The sequence below is a fragment of the Cervus canadensis genome, chromosome 32, assembly GCF_019320065.1.
Source record: "Cervus canadensis isolate Bull #8, Minnesota chromosome 32, ASM1932006v1, whole genome shotgun sequence".
Classification (NCBI taxonomy): domain Eukaryota; kingdom Metazoa; phylum Chordata; class Mammalia; order Artiodactyla; family Cervidae; genus Cervus; species Cervus canadensis.
The window spans coordinates 15,259,754-15,279,465 of NC_057417.1; the positions used below are offsets into that span (position 1 = coordinate 15,259,754).

Sequence of the window (19,712 nt, forward strand, 5' to 3'; positions counted from 1 at the left end):
AGTTTCATCCATCTCATTAGGACTGATTCAAATGAATTCTTTTTAACGGCTGAGTAATATTCCATGGTGTATATGTACCCTATGTGCAAAACGGAAAAAGAGACACAGAAATACAGAACAGACTTTTGAACTCTGTGGGAGAAGGTGAGGGTGGGATGTTTCGAAAGAACAGCATGTATATTATCTAGGGTGAAACAGATCACCAGCCCAGGTGGGATGCCTGAGACAAGTGCTCGGGCCTGGTGCACTGGGAAGACCCAGAGGAATCGGGTGGAGAGGGAGGTGGGAGGGGGGATCGGGATGGGGAATACGTGTAAATCTATGGCTGATTCATATCAATGTATGACAAAACCCACTGAAATGTTGTGAAGTAATTAGCGTCCAACTAATCAATTAATTAATTAAAAATTAAAAAAAAAAAAGAGTCCCTTGGACTTCAAGGAGATCAAACCATTCAATCCTAAAGGAAACCAACCCTGAATATTCATTGGAAGGACTGAAGCTGAAGCTCCAATACTTTGGCCACCTGATGCAAAGAGTTGACTCATTGACAAAGACCCTGATGCTGGGAAAGATTGAAGGCTGGAGGAGAAGGGGAGGACAGAGGTTGATGGCATCAACCTCTGGTTGGATGGCATCACTGACTCAATGGACATTAGCAAGCTCTGAGAGATGGTGAAGGACAGGTAATCCTGGTGTGCTGCAGTCCATGGAGTCGCAAAGCATTGGACATGACCCAGTGACTGAACAGCAACAGACTTGAAATTGTTGTCTAGTTCTGCTGTATATTTGCTGATTTCCACTTAGTAGTTCTGTTATTGAGTGAGAAATGTTGAAATTTTCAACTATAGTTATATATTCCCTATTCATGTTTAAATTGGTCATTTTTGTTTTCTCTGATTTAAGTTCTGTTGTTAGGTATATGCACATTTAGGATTGTTAAGTCTTCTTTGTGAAATGATTCTTTGATAACATTGTTACAAAAATCCAAGCTCACTTTGCTTGCTGCACAGCCAGCCAATAAAATCAAAGATCAGGTGTTAAGACAACGAATACAACTTTACTTGGAAATCCAGATGACAGAGAAGGTAGCAGACTAATGTCCTAAAATAACCGTCTTGTCAGGGTCTGGATACCAGTTTCTTTTACAGAACAGAGAAAGAGAGGCGGTAAAAAAAGAAAAGTAAAAAGGCGATTTATCTTGAAAAATATGTGAGATGGGTTTGTCTCACTGTGAGCTGAACAAAGGCATTTTACCAGTCAGACAGAGGGGCAGGGTCCCCGAGGCAGCCCATTGTATATGATTGTAACAAAAACAACAAAAAACAAAGGTTAAATTCAAAGAAACAGATCCAGGATGGAGTCAGAATTGGCTCTTCCCTGTAAGAATGTAATGTCCCTCTTTTATTTCTGCTAATTTTTGCTTTGAAGTCAACGCTATCTGATATTGGGTCTTCCCAGGTGGCTCAGCAGTAAACCGTCCACCTGCAATAGAGGAGATTGGCTGCAAGGCAGTGCAGGAGATGCAGGTTGATCCCTGGGTCAGAAAGATCCCCTGGAGAAGGAAATGGCAACCCACTCCAGTATTCTTGCCTGGGAAATGCAATGGACAGGGGAGCTTGGCAGACTACAGTCCATGGGGTCACAAAAGAGTTGGACACGACTTACGACTAAGCAACAACAACTATCTGACATTAATATAACCATGCCAACTTTCATTTTAAATATTTATTTGGCTGCACTGGATCTTAGATGTGACACATGGGTTCTTTGATCTTCATTGTCCAATTGGGATCTTTTAGTTGTGGCATGCAAACTGTCAGTCACAGCATGCGGGATCAAGTTCCCTGGCCAGGGATTGACCCCAAACCACCTGCATTGTGGAGGGTAGTGTCTTACCCACTGCACCATCAGGGAAGTCCCTCACCTTTCTCCTGATTTCTGTTTGCATGGTATTTCTTCTTCAAATACTTCCCTTTAAACCTACTTATATAATTAAAATTAAAGTGAGTTTCTGCATTGTATAGCTAGGTCATGTTTTTTTAATACAATCTGCCAATCTCTACCTTTTCATTGATGCGTTTAGAGCATTTATTTTTTATGTTTGTATTTAAATCTGCCATTTTATTAATTGTTTCCTGTTTGTTCTCACTGCATTTTTCCCCCTGTTTCCCCTTTCCAGTCTTATTCTGGGTTATTTGAACATTTTTAATATTATAATTCAAATTGTCTATTGTTGTTTTTACTATATCTCTTTGTACATTTTTACTGGTTGCTCTAGGGACTTACAAAATATAGACTTAGTTTTCATAGTTATGTAGAAACAATATTCTCCAACTTTTATGTGGAATGTAGAAACCTTACCACCTTATAGGTATTTTATCCTCCTTCCTTTTTGCTATAGTTGTCATATATTACACCTACATATATTGAAAACATCATTAAACAGTGTTGTATTTTTTCCTTAAAACCATGTAGCATATTTAAAGAACCTTGAGAGAATAATAGTTTTTTTATTATTTACCATTTCTGTTGTATTTTTACCATTTATGATGTTCCAAGTTTTCAGTATCATTTCTTTCATGTTTGAAAAACACTCCTAATCAGTTGTTTTAGATCAGTACTGTTAGCTATGAATTCTCGTAGCCTTCCTTCACCTGAGAGTATCTTTAATTCACCACATTCCTAAAGCATATTTTTGTTTGACACAGAAATCTGGGTTGACAGTGCTTTTCCTTCAAGACTTAAAATGTTTCACTGCTTTCTGGACACCATGGTTTCTGATGAGTAATCTACAGTCATCTGAATTTTTTCCCTGTAGGTAATTAGGTTGTTCTCTGGGTTTTCTTTTTTTCTGGATGATCTCAATACTTAAAGAAGTATTGCTTTTACATTTTAAGAATTTGTTTGTGATTTGTCTGGCTTGGATTTCTTTTTATCTTTCTAGATGGGATTTGGTCAGCTTCTTCAATCTGTAGCCTTGTGTGTCTCATCAAACTTAGGAAGTTTTCAGTCATTATTTCTTCATGATACTTTTTTGTCTCCTTCTGGAACTTCAAAGACATGAACATTAGACATTTTGTTGTCCATCCCCAAAATCCTTTGGGCTTTATTTTTCTTATATCATTTATTCTGTCAGTTGTTCAGATTGAATAATGCCTATTGATCTGTCTTCAAGTTCACTAACTCTTTATTATATTTATTCTACTATTGAGTATATCTTCTTTATTTTGATGGCACTTTCTTTTTTAACATTTTATTAAGGTCAGCTACCTGCCAGGACCAGGACTACAAAGATTGTTATAACAATCTATTCCCTTAAGAAGTGGAAATGTAGAGAATAAAAGATATAAATGCATAATTAAAACACCAAGGAGTATTACTTAACAGCAGTTGAGATGTATGAACAGTGTGAAGTGTATGCCCAACAGAGTTTAGGGGAAATTAGAAAATATTTCCTGAAGAAGCAAAATCTTGAAGTATAGTTAATTTGTAATGTTGTGCTAGTTTCAGGTATGCAGCAAAGTAGTTTATAGGTTAATAAAAGATTGTGAATATAACTTCCTGTGCTATATAGTAGGTCCTTGTTTTTATTCTATTTTTTATACAATAGTGTGTACATGCTAATTGCAAACTTTTTATTTATCTCCCCCTCCACTATCCCCTTTTATAACTAGAAGTTTGTCTTCTATGTCTGTGAGTCTGTTTCTATTTTGTAAATAAGTTCATTCATATCTTACTTTTAGATTCCACATATAAGTGATATTGCTTATTTTTCTTTCTGTGGCTTACTTCACTTAATATGATAATCTCTATTATATCCATCCATGTTGTTGCAAATGGCATTATTTCATTCTTTTTGTGGCTAATATTTCATTGTGTATATATGCCACATCTTCATTTATCTGTCAGTGGACATGAAACTTGGGGTTCATGTATCTTTTCAAATTAGAGTTTTCTCTGAATATATGCCCAGCAGTGGGCTTGCAGGATTATATGGTAACTCTATTTTTAGTTTTTTAAGGAACCTCCATACTTTTTCCATAGTGAAGTGGAAGTCGCTCAGTCATGTCTGACTCTGCGACCCCATGGACTATACAGTCCATGGAATTCTCCAGGCCAGAATAGTGAAGTGGGTAGCCTTTCCCTTCTCCAGAGGATCTTCCCAACCCAGGGGTAGAACCCAGGTCTCCCGTATTGCAGGCGGATTCTTTACCAACTGAACCACAAGGGAAGCTGCACCAATTTACATTCCCACCAGCAGTGTAGAAGTGTTCTTTTTCTCCACACATTCTCTATCATTTATTATTGGTAGACATTTTAATGATGGTTATCCTGATCTGCATGAGGTGATATCTTACATTCCTCTAATAATTAGTGACATAGAGCATCTTCTCATGTGGCTGTTAGCCATCTGTATATCTTCTTTGGAGAAATGTCTATTTAGATCTTCTGCTTATTTTTTGATTGGGTTTTTTCTTATTATTAAGGACATGAGGTGTTTTTATATTTTGTAAATTATTAATAATCTCTTGTCAGTAACAAAGTTTACTAATATTTATCCCCATCTGTAGGTTGTCTTTTCTTTTTGTTGATGTTTTCCTTTGTTGAGTGAAAGCCTTTAAGTTTAATTGGGTCTGATTTGTTTATTTTTGTTTTTATTTCCATTACTCTAGGTAATGGATTCAAAAAAATATTGCTGTAATTTATGTCAAAGTGTGTTCTGCCTCTGTTTTCCTCTAGGAGTTTGACAGTATATGGTCTTGTGTTTGACAGTATATGGTCTTACATTTCAGTCTCCAATCCATTTTGAGTTTATCTTAGTATGTGGTGTTAGAGAGGGTTCTAATTTCATTCTTTTAAATGTACCTGTTCTGTATTCTCAACACCACTTATAGAAGAGACTTTTTTTCCATTTTGTATTCTTGCCTCCTTCATCATAGGTTAATTGATAATAAGCGTCTGGTTGGTTTCTGGGCTTTCTGTCCTGTTCCATTGATCTATGTGTCTGTTTTTGTACCAGTACCATAGTGGCTTAATTATTGTAGCTTTGTAGTATAGTCTCCTTTGAAGTCAAGGAGCATGATTTATCCAGCTTCACTCTTCTTTCTCAAGATTGTTTTGACTACTCAGGATCTTTTGTGTCTCCATACAAATTATGAATTTTTTTTTCTAGTTCTGTGAAAGATGAAAGATGTAGTTGGTAATTTGATAGGGATTGCCTTTGAATCTGTAGATTGCATTGGGTTGTATGGTCATTTTAACAATACTGATTCTTTCAATCCAAGAGCAAGATATATATTTTCATCTGTTTATGTCCTCTTAAGTTTCTTTCATCACCATCTTGTAGTTCCTGGAGTACGGGTCTTTTGCTTCATTAGATAGGTTTATTTCTAGGTTTTTTGTTTGTTTGTTTGTTTTTGATGTGATGATAAATGGGATGATCTCTATACTTTCTGTTTCTGATCTTTCACTGTTAATGTGTAGAAATGCAACAGGTATCTGTATATTAATTTTGTATCTGGCAACTTTAGCAAGTTCATTAATGAGCTCTAGTAGTTTTCTGGGAGCATCTTTAGGATTTTCTATGTATAGCATCATGTCATCTGCAAAGTGACAGTTTTACTTCTGTTCCAATTTGGATTGCTTTTATTTCTCTCTCTCCTTTGATTGCTGGAAGAGTGACCATCCTGTCTTGTTCCTGATCTTAGAGGAAATGCTTTCAACATTTTGCCACTGAATATGATGTTAGCTGTGGGTTTGTCATATATGTCCTTTATTGTGCTGAGTTATGTTCCCTCTATGCCCACTTTCTGAAGAGTTTTTATCATAAATGTATGTTGCATTTTATCAGAAGTTTTTCTGCATCTATTGAGGTGACCACATGGTTTTTTATACTTAAATTTGTTAATATAGTGTATCACATTGATGGACTAGTGGATATTGAAGAATCCTTGCATTCCTGGGATAAATCCCATTTGATCCTGGTGTATGATCCTTTTAATGTATTGTTGCATTCATTTTGCTAGTATTTTGTTGAAGATTTTTGCATCTGTTTATCAGTGATACTGCCTTGTAATTTTTTGTGATATCTTCATCTGCTTTTGATACCAGATGGCTTCATAGAGGGGCTTCTCCAGTGGCTCAGTGATGAAGAATCCACCTGCAATGCAGGAGGCACAGGAGACACAGGTTCAATCCCCGAGTTGGGAAGATCCCCTGGAGAAGGGCATGGCAACCCACTCCGGTATTCTTGCCCGGAGAGTCCCTTGGACAGTAGAGCCTGGTGGGCTACAGTCCACAGGGTTGCAAATAGTCAGACATGACTGAAACAATTTAGCACATGCACAGCCTCATAAAATGAATTCAGAAGTGTTCCTTCCTCTGCAATTTTTTGGAATAGTTTCAGAAGGGTAGGTGCTAACTTTTCTCTAAATGTTTGGTACAAATCACTTGTGAAGAGATCTGGTCCTGGACTTTTGTTTATTAGGAGTTTTAAAATTATGGATTCAGTTCTGGTAGCTGGTCTGTTCATATTTTCTATTTATTCCTTGTTCAGTCTTGGGAGATTGTTCATTTCTAATAATTTATCCATTTCTTCTAGGCTGTCCATTTTATTGACATATAGTTGCTTGAACTAGTTTTTTTATGATCCTTTGTATCTTTATGGTATCTGTTGTAACTTCTCATTTTTCATTTCTGATTTTATTAATTTGGGCCCCCTCCCATTTTTTCTTGATAAGCCTGGCTAAAGGTTTATCAATTATGTTTATCTTTTCAAAGAACATGCCTTTAGTTTTGCTTATCTTTTCTATTTTTTTCTTAGACTCTATCTCATTTATATCTTCTCTGATCTTTATGAATTCTTTCCTTCAACAAACTTTGGGTTTTGTTCTCCTTTCTCTAGTTGCTTTAGGCATAAGTTTAAGTTGTTTACTTGAGATTTTTCTTGTTTCCCAAGGTAAGCCAAAAACTCCCCTCTTTAGAACTGCTTTTGCGGCATCCCATAGGGTATGGGGGCTTCACTGGTGGCTCAGACAGTAAAAAAACCTGCCTGTAATGCAGCAGACCTGGGTTCAGTCCCTGAGTCAGAAAGATCCCTTGGAGAAGGAATGGCTACCCACTGCAGTATTCTTGCCTGGAAAATCCCATGGACAGGGGAAACTGGCAGGCTACAGTACAAGGGGTCACAAAGAGTTGGACACAACTGAGCAACTAACACACACACATAGGGTTTGGGTTGTCATGTTTTCACTGTCATTTGTCTCTAGGTATTTTTTATTTCCTGCTTAACCTTTTTAGTGATCCATTCGTTGTTTACTAGCCTATTGGGTAGCCTCCAAGTATTTGTGGGGTTTTGCAGTTTTTCTCTTTTAGTTTATTTCTGGCCTCATATTTTCAGACAAGATGCTTGACATAATTTAAGTTTTCTTAAAATTTACCGAGGCTTGCTTTGTGGCTCATGTGATCTATCCTGGAGAATGTCCCACGTGTACTTAAAAAGAATGTGCATTCCACTGCTCTTGGATAGAATGCTCTGTAACTATCACTAAAGTCAATCTGATCTAATATGTCATTTAAGGCCTGTGATTCCTTGTTGATTTTCTATTTGGATGATCTGTTCATTAATGTAAATGAGGTGTTAAAGTCTCCCACTATAACAGGGCTGCCCTGGTGGCTCAGTTGATAAAGAATCCGCCTGCAATGTGGAACCGTGGATTTGATTCCTGGGTTGGGAAGATCCCCTGGAGAAGGGAACAGCTATCCACTCCAGTATTCTGGCCTGGAGAATTCCATGGACAGAAGAATCTGGCAGGCTACAGTCCACAGGGTCTCAAAGAGTCAGACACGACTGAGTGACTTTCACTACTACTACAGATAACTGTGTTACTGTCAGTTTCTCTGTTTATATCTGTTAATATGTACCTTATGTGTTGCGATGCTATGTTAGATGCATATATATTTTAAATTCTCATATCTTTTTCTTGATCCTTTGATCATTATACAGTGTCCTTCTTGTTCTCTTGGGACAGTCTTTGTTTTAAAGTCTATTTGTCCAATATAAACATTGCTACTCCAGCTTTCTTTTGATTTCCATTTGTATGCAATACATTTTTCCATTCCCTCATTTTTTTCTTTTTAATTTAGATCAGGGTTATTTTTTTTTATCCCTTGTTGGTTTAAAATGGCTAATCAGGATAAAAATTATAAGTCTGTCTAGAGGTTGGGGTCTCCCTATTTATAAAGGTTAGAACTCAGTTATCCCCTCTACCCATCACCATACTGAAAGAACACCTGGGGGGGCCTAGGCCTACCACTCCTTCTCTACCCCATTTTTGGCATGTGTCCATCCCCTCACTTTCAGCCCATATGTGTCTCTAGATCTGAAGTGAGTTTCTTATTTCTGTTTCTTACGTGTCTCTAGATCTGAAGTGACTTTCCTGTTTTTGTATCTGTTAAGTCACTTATGTGTTTTGTTTGGAGCATTTAGTCTGTTCACATTTAAGCTAATTATTGCTATGTGTGTTCCTATTGCCATTTTGTTAATTGTTTTGAATTTGCTTTTCTTGTTCTTTTCTCCCCTTCTTTTGTTCTCTTCTCTTGTGATTTGATGACTATCTATAGTGTATGTTTGGATTCCTTTTACTCTTTTGTGTGTATATCTATTACTGATTTTTGTTCTGTTTTTACCATGAGGCTTTTGTATAGCAGTGTGTATATAGATGTGTGTATATATACAGACATCTTTTCTTGTGGCTCAGTTGGTAAATAATCCGCCTGCAATGTGGGAGACCTGGGTTCGATCCCTGGGTTGGGAAGATCCCCTGGAGAAGGGAAAGGCTACCCACTCCAGTATTCTGGCCTGGAGAATTCCATGGACTATAGCCCATGGGATCACAAAGACTCAGACACGGCTAAACCACTTTCACTTTCATTTCACTTCATATATATGTGTGTGTGTGTGTGTATATATATATGTATGTATATATATATATATACACTTGTTGTAGGTGTCTGCTCTCTTCATTTCAAGTGCATTTTAGATACCCTACATTTGTAGTCTTGTCCCCTCATGATTACTGTTTTTGATATTCTGTTTTGTGTATCCCTTAACTGCTTATTGTGGATATAAATGATTTTACTACATTTGTCTTTTAGCCCCCCTGTTAGCTTTGTGTATGGATGACTTCCTACTTTTAGTGTATGTTTGCCTTTACCAGTGAGCTTTCCATTCATAATTTTCTTGTTTCTAGTTGTGGCCTCTTCTTTTCTGCCTAGAGAATATTCTTTAGTGTTTCTTGTAAAGTTGATTTAGTGGTGCTGAATTGTTTTAGCTTTTGCTTGTCTGTAAAGCATTTGATTTCACCATCAAATCTGAATGAGAGCCTTCCTGGGTAGAATATTCTAGATTGTATGTTTTTTACTTTGAGTATGTCAAGCCACTCCCTTCTAGCCTGCAGAGTTTATGCTAAAAAATCAGTTGATGGCTTTATGGGAGTTCCCTTGTATGTTATTTGTTTCTTTTCTCTTGTTGCTTTTAATATTCTCTCTTTATTTTCTGCTCTTGTCAGTTTGCTTACTATATGTCTTGGTGTGTTCCTCTGCAGGTTAAACCTGTATGGGACTCTCTGGTCTTTTGGAGTTGGGTGACTGTTTCCTTGCCCAGTTGGGCAACGTTTCAGCTATTACTTCTTCAGATATTTTCTCAGGGCCTTTGTCTCTCTCTTCTCCTTCTGGGACCCCTATAATATGAATATGATCACTCTTGATGTTGTCCCAGAGGTCTCTTAAACTGTCTTCATTTCTTTTCACTTTTTTTTCCTTTTTCTGTTCAGCCATAGTGATTTCCACTACTCTGTCTTCCAGCTCAGTTATCCATTCTTCCTCATTTAGTCTACTACTGATTCCTTCTAGTGTACTTTTCATTTCAATTATTGTATTCTTCAATTCTATTTCATTGTTCTTTATATTTTCTAGTTCTTTGTTTAAAAAAAAACTGATTTCTCACTGTGTGCATACATTCTCCACCTGAGTTCTTGGATCATCTTTATAATCAATTAGCTGAACTCTTTCCCAAGTAGATTGCCTATATCCATGTCACTTAGTTTTTCTTCCAGGTTTTTGTATTGTTCCTAATCTGAAACATATTCCTCTTTCACCTAGTTTTGTCAAAATTGATATTTGTATGTTTATGTATGTGAAAGATTAGTTATGTTTCTCAACCTTGCTGGCCTTCTGTCCCAGCACTGCACTTTTCAAGGGCCAGGAGCCAGCTGTTCCAAGGGTAGTGCCTGGCCGGGATTCACAGATTCATTTTGTAGACTTCAAGACCATAATTTTCTTGCTTCTGATATCTGCCTCCTGGTAGGTGAGACTGGTCCAGAGGCTCGTGCAAACTTCCTGGTGGGAGGGGCTCTTGCCTGCCCACTGGTGGGTGGAGCTGAGTCTTGGCCCTCTGCTGGGCAGAGCTGTCCAAGTGCTTGTTTATAGTTGTCTGTATGCTTAGAGAATCTTTAGGCAGCCCATCTGCTGATGAATGGGAATATAGCCCCAACGACTTAGTTGTTTAGACTGAGGCATTTTAGCTGAGGCATTTTAGCACTGGAGCCTATTGACTTTTGGGTGGGGCCTGATCTTGGTGCTGATGACCCAAGCAAGATGTCAGCCTCCAAGAGAATTCATACAGAAGAATACTCTCCCCTATGTGTCCATAACCAGTGTCTGTGTCCCCAGAGTGAGCCATGTCCAACCCCTGCTTCCCCAGGAGACCTTGCAAGGCTAGCAGGTAGTTGTGGCCCAAGCTCTTATGAAATTACAGCTTTTGTCCTTGTTCCTGGTGCATGTGAGTTTTTTGTATGCCCTTTGAGAGTAAAGTCTCTTTTCCCTCTATCCTGTGGAGCTCTTGCAGTCAAGGCCTGCCAGCCTTCCAAGTCAACTGCCCTGGGGGCTCCTCTTCCCTGTGCCAGATCCCCTGGCTGGGGGGCTTGACATGGGGTTCTGAACTCTCACTTCTGTGGAAGAACCTCTGTGGTACAATTTTCTCCAGCCTTTGGGTTGCTCACTGAGGGATATGGGGTTTGATTATATTGCAAGGCCATCCCTCATACCTGTCTCACTGTGTTTCCGTCTTTATGTCTTTAGTTGTAAAAGACCTTTTTTGGTAGGTTTCAGACTTTTCCACCAATGATTGTTCTGCAGATTGTTGTGATTTTGGTGTGCTCATGAGAGGAGGTGAGCTTGGGATCCTTCTATTTCACCGTCTTAACCTACTTTAGGTTAAATTTGGAGCCAGAGTCCAGCAGCGGGGACCTCAGCAAAGACAGCAAAGCCAGGAAGCCATCACAGCATGACTGGCAGGCAGGTCAGCTCCCAGCTGCTTTCTCTGATGATACTTTCTATGTTAATCCCAACATCTGTGCCACCTAATCACTAACGTCTGTTGACTATATGAGTTGAGACTTTTGTGATTCTTTGTGTGCCTGTTAGTTTTTATTTTTATCCTTGATATTTTCAACAATGCTTCATGAGATTCTCCATCTTATTTATATCGTCTCTGTGGGTTGTGGGTCCAATGTCATGTGTAAAGTCTTCGCAGTACTATTCCAGTCTCTCTGTGTATATATTATCATATACACAGCTCACACCTGGTTAGGAATTTACTCATCAGCATGGTAAAGAACCTGCCTGCCAATGCAGGAGACATAAAGAGATGCAGGTTGAATCCCTAGGTCAGGAAGATTCTCTGGAGGAGGGCACAGCAACCAGAATTCTTGCCTGGAGAATCCCTTGGACAGACGAACGTGGCAGGCTACAATCCACAGTGTCACAAAGAGTCAAACGTGACTGAAGCGACTTAGACTTCACCTATGCACGTACTAATGAGATCCATATGTGCAAACAATGGGATAAACACAAGAGTTCATGAACAACTTTATGGTATCACTTTCTTGCTCCTCTCTGTTATTATCTCCCAAGCATTCTGGTTCCCCAGGATTCCAATTTCTAGTCCTCCTGCCAGAAATCACCCACTTTCGTGACTGAGCCACAACCAAGTGGCAGGAAGACAGAGTGGTAAAAAGCAAGTAAATTTGGTTATGTCTTTTCTGAAGCATGAATCAATTGAATTGAGAAGTTTCCCCTCCTCAGAGGAAAAACTAGGATTGCCTCTTCTACACTTTCTCAGAGCTTTAGGGGTTTTCTCTTTTCCACTCTTCAAGCCAAAACTGGAAAGTTTTTCCTTAATCTTATTCTGTCTGCTCTGCAGTGCTCAGATGAATGCTTTGGATTGCTTTTCAGTTCAGACTATGGGATACATAAGTGAAAACGGTAAACTCAACCATTTAAAATTCAATGGCACTTTAAATTATGGTGTTCTTCCTGTTCCAAATGCTGCTGTTTACCTTTTAGTAGTTTTACAGGTTTAATAATTGAGTTCAGTAGGAGATAAGGGGTGTGTGGGCTTACTTCATCATATCTGGAAGCTACAGATGTGTTTCTTTTTTCGCTCTGTTCATGAGCTTCAGGTGTGTCTATTAATTATGAAAAAACATTTTTTTTAAATTTAGGAACTCTACTTTAGACATAAAAGGAGGCAATGGGAAGAAGATACTATATAGCTAACGTCAGAACAGAGGTAGTATAAAATGTTTTAAAGATATAGTTACCAGAAACTTTATTTATCTGTATAGATATATAAGAAAACTTAAGATCTAAGAAATTTCTAAGGATAAGGCTAAATGCATAGTGTAAATTCTGACTCCTCTTTCTAGGTAAAAAGTATACATCAAAAGATGTCTCCTAATGAAATTAACCATATGCTGTCTGCTTTTGACATGCTAGAAAAGCGTGATACATTTTCAAAGTCTCTGAGTGGAGGAATGAAGCGCAAACTCTCCATCATTATAGCACTTTTAGGGGGCTCCAAGGTATTAAGGAAGAGAGAATGGAGGAGGGCAGGGAGAGGGGACACTAAAAATGGATTTCTGATAACCAGTCTAGAAAGCTGACAAAAACCTGAGAGTTGATATGAATCTTAAGGGAACATTGGCGCTAATGATCAGAGGAAATTGGCAGTATTGGCTCAATTGTTTAGTTTGGGATTGCTTTTACTACTGTTTTTAGTCTAGATTCTCAGTCTTCACTTAAAAGTGTTCCCCTCAAATAGTAAATTATCAGACGTGTACTATAGCATCAATTTTCAGTGGTTATGAAACTGTTCTTCCGGCTTTTAGGTAGTGATACTTGATGAGCCATCGTCTGGAATGGACCCGGTCTCAAGGAGAGCCACTTGGGACGTCCTTCAGCAGTTTAAACGTGATCGCACAATCTTACTGACCACTCACTACATGGATGAAGCGGACATCCTGGGCGACCGAATTGCCATCATGGTCAAGGGGACCCTGCAGTGCTGTGGCTCTTCAATCTTCCTGAAAAAAACATACGGTCTCTCCCCCTTTGATTATTCTTAGGATATTGATTGCTTAAAAATATTTCTCTAATGAGATTTCAATGATATTTTTTTCTAAATACCAAAAACTTCAATGACTCCCTCTGTCTTATTAATTAGGTGGCAACTATTCTAGTTAGTTTTTAAGGCCCTTTACAATCTACATATTCCTTATACGTTCTTACTTTTTCCTCAAAGACATAGCTTTAGACTCAGGAAATGCTTTTATCAACCTATAAAGGCCATACTTATTTCTCCCATTTTGCATGTACTAACAGTTTTCTTTGTCTTTGGAATGCAATTGTGCGCTCAGATGTATTTATTTTATTGAGTGATTGATTGGTTCAGGGGAGAAACTAGAGCAATCAATTGTTTATGAGCCTAGTTTCTCCTTTGCCAAACCGATATCAAATCCCCAGTGTGACGAGATAACTCTGGATGTAGTGTAGAATGAAAGAATCATGTCAGTGTAATAATACAGTCCTTGACTTTGATAAAACTTTTTTAGGAGATAAAATTGATAATGAAGGCTAAAATTACAGTCCTAGGAATTCAAAATTGTAGGGTATAAATGTAAATGAAAGTAATTAGGGATGAATTCCTTCTTCATTTATTCACTATTTTAATTCATTTTAACTAACCTTAACTGTTTCTTCTACACTGGTTATTATGGTATCCACTTTATGCAGCATATTTAATACTCAAAACAACAACTTCATTTTATAGAATAAAAAACTGTGGCCCAGATAAGTCATAGTTATATATCCATTTAGTTCAAAGTTTATGATCACATTATAGGTTTGAGTTCTATAGGGATTTCTATACCTAGGGCTTCCCTGGTGGCTCAGATGGTAAAGAATCTACCTGCCAAGCAGGACACCCAGGTTCAGTCCCTGGGTTGGGAAGATCCCCTGGAGAAGGAAATGGCAAATCCACTCCAGTATTCTTGCCTGGAGAATTCCATGGATAGAGGACCCTGGCAGGATACAGTTTATGGGGTCACAAAGAGACAGACACAGCTAAGCAAATAACACTAGGGACCTTTATCACAAATAGGGGGAGGGAAGCTATCTAATATTAGATTTATGCCATTTGAATTGGGGATGCCTGAGTTAAGATCCACATGATTTAAACAGTATGCTTTTGATAATTTATAATGCTTTCTAATAGCATTCACTAATTGTACTTATATTATTATTGTAAAATAATACATAGTATGTAACTAGATATTTTAAAGGTAGAATACTTTGAGACATTCAGGTCCCTTCTTATAATTAGTGAAGTGAAATGAAATGAGAGTCATTCAGTTGTGTCTGACTCTTTGCAACCCCGTGGACTATACAGTCCATGGAATTCTCCAAGCTAGAATACTGGAGTGGGTAACCTTTCCCTTCTCCAGGGGATCTTCCCAATCCAGGGATCAAACCCAGGTCTCCCACAGGTCTCCCGCATTGCAGGCGGATTCTTTACCAGCTGAGTCACAAGGGAAGCCCAAGAATACTGGAGTGGGTAGCCAATCCCTTCTCCAGCAGATCTTCCTGACCCAGGAATTGAACCAGGGAATCCTACATTGCAGGCAGATTCTTTACCAACTGAGCTACCAGGGAAGCCCCTTCTTATAGTTGCTAAGCCTTAAATAAACTTAAACTGAACTTACATTTTACTCAAAAGCCTAGAATTTGTGTTCAGTTCTTTGATAGAATAGGAAATTCCATCAAAAATCAGCATTCAGCTCTCACTAATTACCTTGCATCTCTTCAAAAGAAGACACTTTCTGTTGATTCAGGTCGTAAGAGGACAAGACAGTTGAGAAATTTATTGTGTCATGATTCCTGAGAAGTGAAAAATAATATTATTTATGTATTATTTTTGTAATAGTTTTGGTTTCTAAAGCTAGTAAATAATGGATAAGTCCCTTCATTCTCTGAGGTTGCCTCATTTGTAAAATGAAATAGTGTCTTTCCTACTAACAGCTAGATAAATAAGTCAGATTTCAGCTAAGAGATCTATGCTGAAAAGTGTTATTCTTTTTTAAAATCTTAATAAGAAATATAAATGCAAATACAATGACCATTTGAAATGCATACATTTATTTTTTTTATTCTAAATGCAACCTTTCATCTGTTTTATTTAACTTTTTATTTTGTATTGGGGTATAATTGGAGAAGGAATGGCAACCCACTCCAGTACTCTTGCCTGGAGAATCCCATGGAGGGAGGAGCCTGGTAGGCTACGGTCCATGGGGTCGCAAAGAGTCGGACACGACTGAGCGACTTCACTCACTCACTCATAGTTGATTAACAATGTTGTGATGGTTTCAGGTGAACAGAGAAGGTACTCAGCCATACATGTATCCATTCTCCCCAAACTCCTTTCCCACTGAACAGAGTTCCATGTATTAAACAGTAGGTCCTTGTCGGTTATCCATTTTAAATATAGCAGCGTGTACATGTCCATCCCAAACTCCCTAACTATCCCTTCCCCTTAGCAATCATAGGTTCATTCTCTAAGTCTGTGAGTCTCTGTTTTGTAAGTAAGTTCATTTGTATCATGAAATGTATACATACAAAAGTGATAGTATTTTCCTCAAATTCCAAAAAATAGTTTTTCTATATAGGCAATGCACTAATTAAGAATAATAGTTCTCTGATTTTTTAAGGTCTTCTCAGGCTTTCCATGGATCTCTGTCTACAATTTAACAACATTCCTTCAATGTTTCATATCTTCCTCTCTGCTTAATTTTTTATAATACAGTATATATTTCAACTTAATCCTCTTAATTATTACCTGTCTCCTTCGACTAGGCAGGAATTTTTACCTGCTTTTTCACTGCTCTATCCCCAGGTTCAAGATTAGTGCTTAATACATGATGGACAGCCAGTGATAATAAAAGAATATTTATCAAGATAACAGTTTCAAAACTAAGTAGCCACATAACAGGGGCCTTTCTTCATATATCTACTATATCTGGTTGTATACACTAGATTATTATTATTCACTGAGAAAGTGATTGAAATTACAGAGGAAGTTGCTGTTTATTCAGTGTCTTAGTTCTTAGAATAACATTTAGAAGTTTTAGGTGTGAGACTCTTCAGAGTCCTAGCAGAATGTCTGTGACATATCCTGTCTTCTTCCTTGTGGACCTAGGTAACTGAATCAAGGAGAGCAAAATTTGCTCTTAAAGGGAGATGGAAAAGTATAAAACTGCTTCATTTGGTCTTCTAAATGGTTTCTCTCAGGTGCTGGATATCATATATTCATGGAGAAGGAACCATATTGTGATCTTGAAAAGATCTGTGCAATTATTCAGTCTCATATTCCAGATGCCATTTTGGAGAGCTGTCTTGGAGCTGAATTATCATTTATCCTACCCAAAAAGCATGCACACAGGTATAGTTTCAGAGAGTCCTAGATGAATGGTTTGGGTGACCAGAAATCATTTTAATTTTTAGGGTTTAGTAAGTTTAGTGAATCAGGCTACAGTTCATGGAGTCGCAAAGAGTCAGACAGTACTTAGCGTCTACACAACAACAAAAGCTTCATCGGTAGTATTTTACTAACAAACCAAGTATCGAGTTTATAGCTGTCATTTGCTAACTACAGTTGATTTCACAGCTGAAGATTTCTCTCACTGTACAAAAAATTGCCTTGTAAGTTCAAGTTCATTCAAGACATTAATATTTTTCTTTCCATTTTTCTTTTGCGGGTGGCAGAGTCGGAGGAAGGTTTACAACCTAATATTTATAACTTCCTGGTTAATAAGGGGTAACTAATGGTATGGTCCTTATGGTATATAAATTTTATGTGTGGTGAATAAAGTCTAGGGAAATATAAGGTGATAAAAAAAAGCAGCTTAAACAAGCAAATCTTGGAGCAAGGGTGACAATAACACAGAGAAAACTAGGAATTTGATCTCAGTAGTTAGCCAAACTAATTATACAGGAGAGACACACTGATGATAATTCTACCTGGGATTCCCATCTGTGTGTCTCTCCTCTATAATTAATTTGGTTAGCAACTGGGAAATGAACAACTAGTCACACAGATTAATATCAACATATATGATGCAGGTTTCTGGGCCATGGGCAGTGAGTTTATCTAACATAGCATAAAATATGTATCATGAAGTTAGGAAAGACTGTTCACAATGAAGTTTTTTGTAACAGGATATTTATAGACCAACTAATGAAAGAGAAAAAACTACCAGAATTAGATGTCAATAACCTGTGTAATTCACAGAATAGGTCACTATATATGACAAGGAGTCACATGACAAATTGTCATAGGAAGCAGGGTCAGACTGAACTGAAAGGCGAGAATAGAACCAATATCCAAGCTGGATAAAGTTAGACGGAAATGGAATTTAACTAAAATACAGAGGAAATTTAGCAGATGGAGAGTGTTTAGTCCACCACCTCCAAGGCTGATCATTTATATTCTTGATAGTCCCTCACTGGGAATGAGAGTGTTTAAGAAGTCAATGGGTTTCTGGAGATCTTTTGAACCTAAAGAAAGTGAAAGTGAAGTGGTGTCTGACTCTTGGCGACCCCATGGACTGTAGCCTACCAGCTTCCTCCGCCCATGGGATTTTTCAGGCAAGAATACTGGAGTGGGTTGCCATTTCCTTCTCCAGGAGATCTTCCCAACCCAGGGACTGAACCCGGGTCTCCCACATTGTAAGCAGACACTCTACCATCTGAGCCACCAGGGAAGTCTTTGAACCTAAAACAGTGTTCATTCTTCCTTGGTAATACTGTTCTTTAGGATCCTTGATATAACTACACAAGTAGCAAAGGTGCCATACAATTCACCTACCTATTTGATTAAATCTTTCTTTCTTGATATGCAGTTTGTACTTCAGTAACTACATTTTTTGTCATTTAGTGATTTACACCTCCTGTAATTTGAACTCTTTTCCCATTTGATGCAGGAACCACATGGGAATAAATTAACTTTTATTAACTAGCTATAGTCCTTAACACTTACAGAAAATATGTTGATTATTTTTTAAAAGGACAAAAGAATTCATATCAAAGATCAAGTTTTAGTGGGGAGAAATTTGGTAAAGTAAATATCTCTTTGTTATTTCCATTTGTTTCACAATAAGCATTACAGAATAAAGAGCTACAAAGTATCTTTCCCATGGCCAACCAGAAATTATTATGGAACAAAACAATATTGAAATCACATCTAAAAACAAAAAGCTCTAATATCCTAATTTTAAAATGGGCAAAAGATTGAATAAACATTTATCCAAGGGAAGTATACAATTTGCCAATAAGCACATGAAAAGATGCTTGACATAACTACTCATTCAGTTCAGTTCACTTCAGTTCAGTCGCTCAGTCGTGTCTGACTCTTTGCGACCCCATGAATCGCAGCACGCCAGGCCTCCCTGTCCATTACCAATTCCTGAAGATTACTCAAACTCTTGTCCATTGAGTCAGTGATGCCATCCAGCCATTTCATCCTCTGTTGTCCCCTTCTCCTCCTGCTCCCAATCCCTCCCAGCATCAGGGTCTTTTCCAATGAGTCAACTCTTCACATGAGGTGGCCAAAGTATTGGAGTTTCAGCTTCAGCATCAGTCCTTCCAATGAACAGCCAGGACTGATCTCCTTTAGTTAGGGAAAGGCAAATAAAAAACAAACAAAAATAAATAAATATTGGTAGCAGTGTGGAAAATTGAAAACTCGTGTGTTGCTATTAGGTATATAAAATGGTATGTCTGGTATGGAAAACAGTATACTAGTTCCTCAAAAAGTTAAACATAGACTTACCATGTGATCACAGCAATTCCATTTCTAGAGTATACCCAAAATATTTGAAAGCAGGAACTCAAGCAGACATTTGTACACCAATGTTCACATCATTATTCACAAAATCCAAAAAGTAGAAACAACCCAAATGCCCACTTATGAATGAATGGATAAGCAGCATATGAAGTTATGTCTTCATACAACAATTATTCAGCCTTAAAAAGAAATTAAATTCTGATACATGCTACAACATGGATGAACCTAGAAAAAAATGATGCTAGGTGAAATAAGCCAGACACAGAAAGACAAGCAGTGTATGATTCTAACTTATGTGAGGCACATAAAATAGGCAAATTAATAGAAACAGAAAATAAAGTGAAGTTGAGAAAATGGAGGAAGGGGTGTATTTTAGGATTATAAAATTGTTCTGGAAATGCATGGTGGTAATAATTGTGCAACATTGTGAGTGTATTTAATGCTGCTTGGATTTAAACTTAAATGAATTTAA

At 37.7% G+C, this 19,712-nt stretch overlaps 1 protein-coding gene across 1 annotated transcript in view; it reads left to right on the plus strand.

Moving 5' to 3' along the window:
- The window catches only part of LOC122433545 (phospholipid-transporting ATPase ABCA3-like), a 224,824-nt gene that overhangs the window by 90,363 nt on the left and 114,749 nt on the right, over positions 1–19,712 (plus strand). Inside the window, exons 13-15 of the mRNA XM_043456582.1 lie at positions 12,771–12,926; positions 13,233–13,443; positions 16,687–16,837. Of these exons, the coding sequence (XP_043312517.1) occupies positions 12,771–12,926; positions 13,233–13,443; positions 16,687–16,837 (518 nt within the window). The remainder of the gene's footprint in view (positions 1–12,770; positions 12,927–13,232; positions 13,444–16,686; positions 16,838–19,712) is intronic.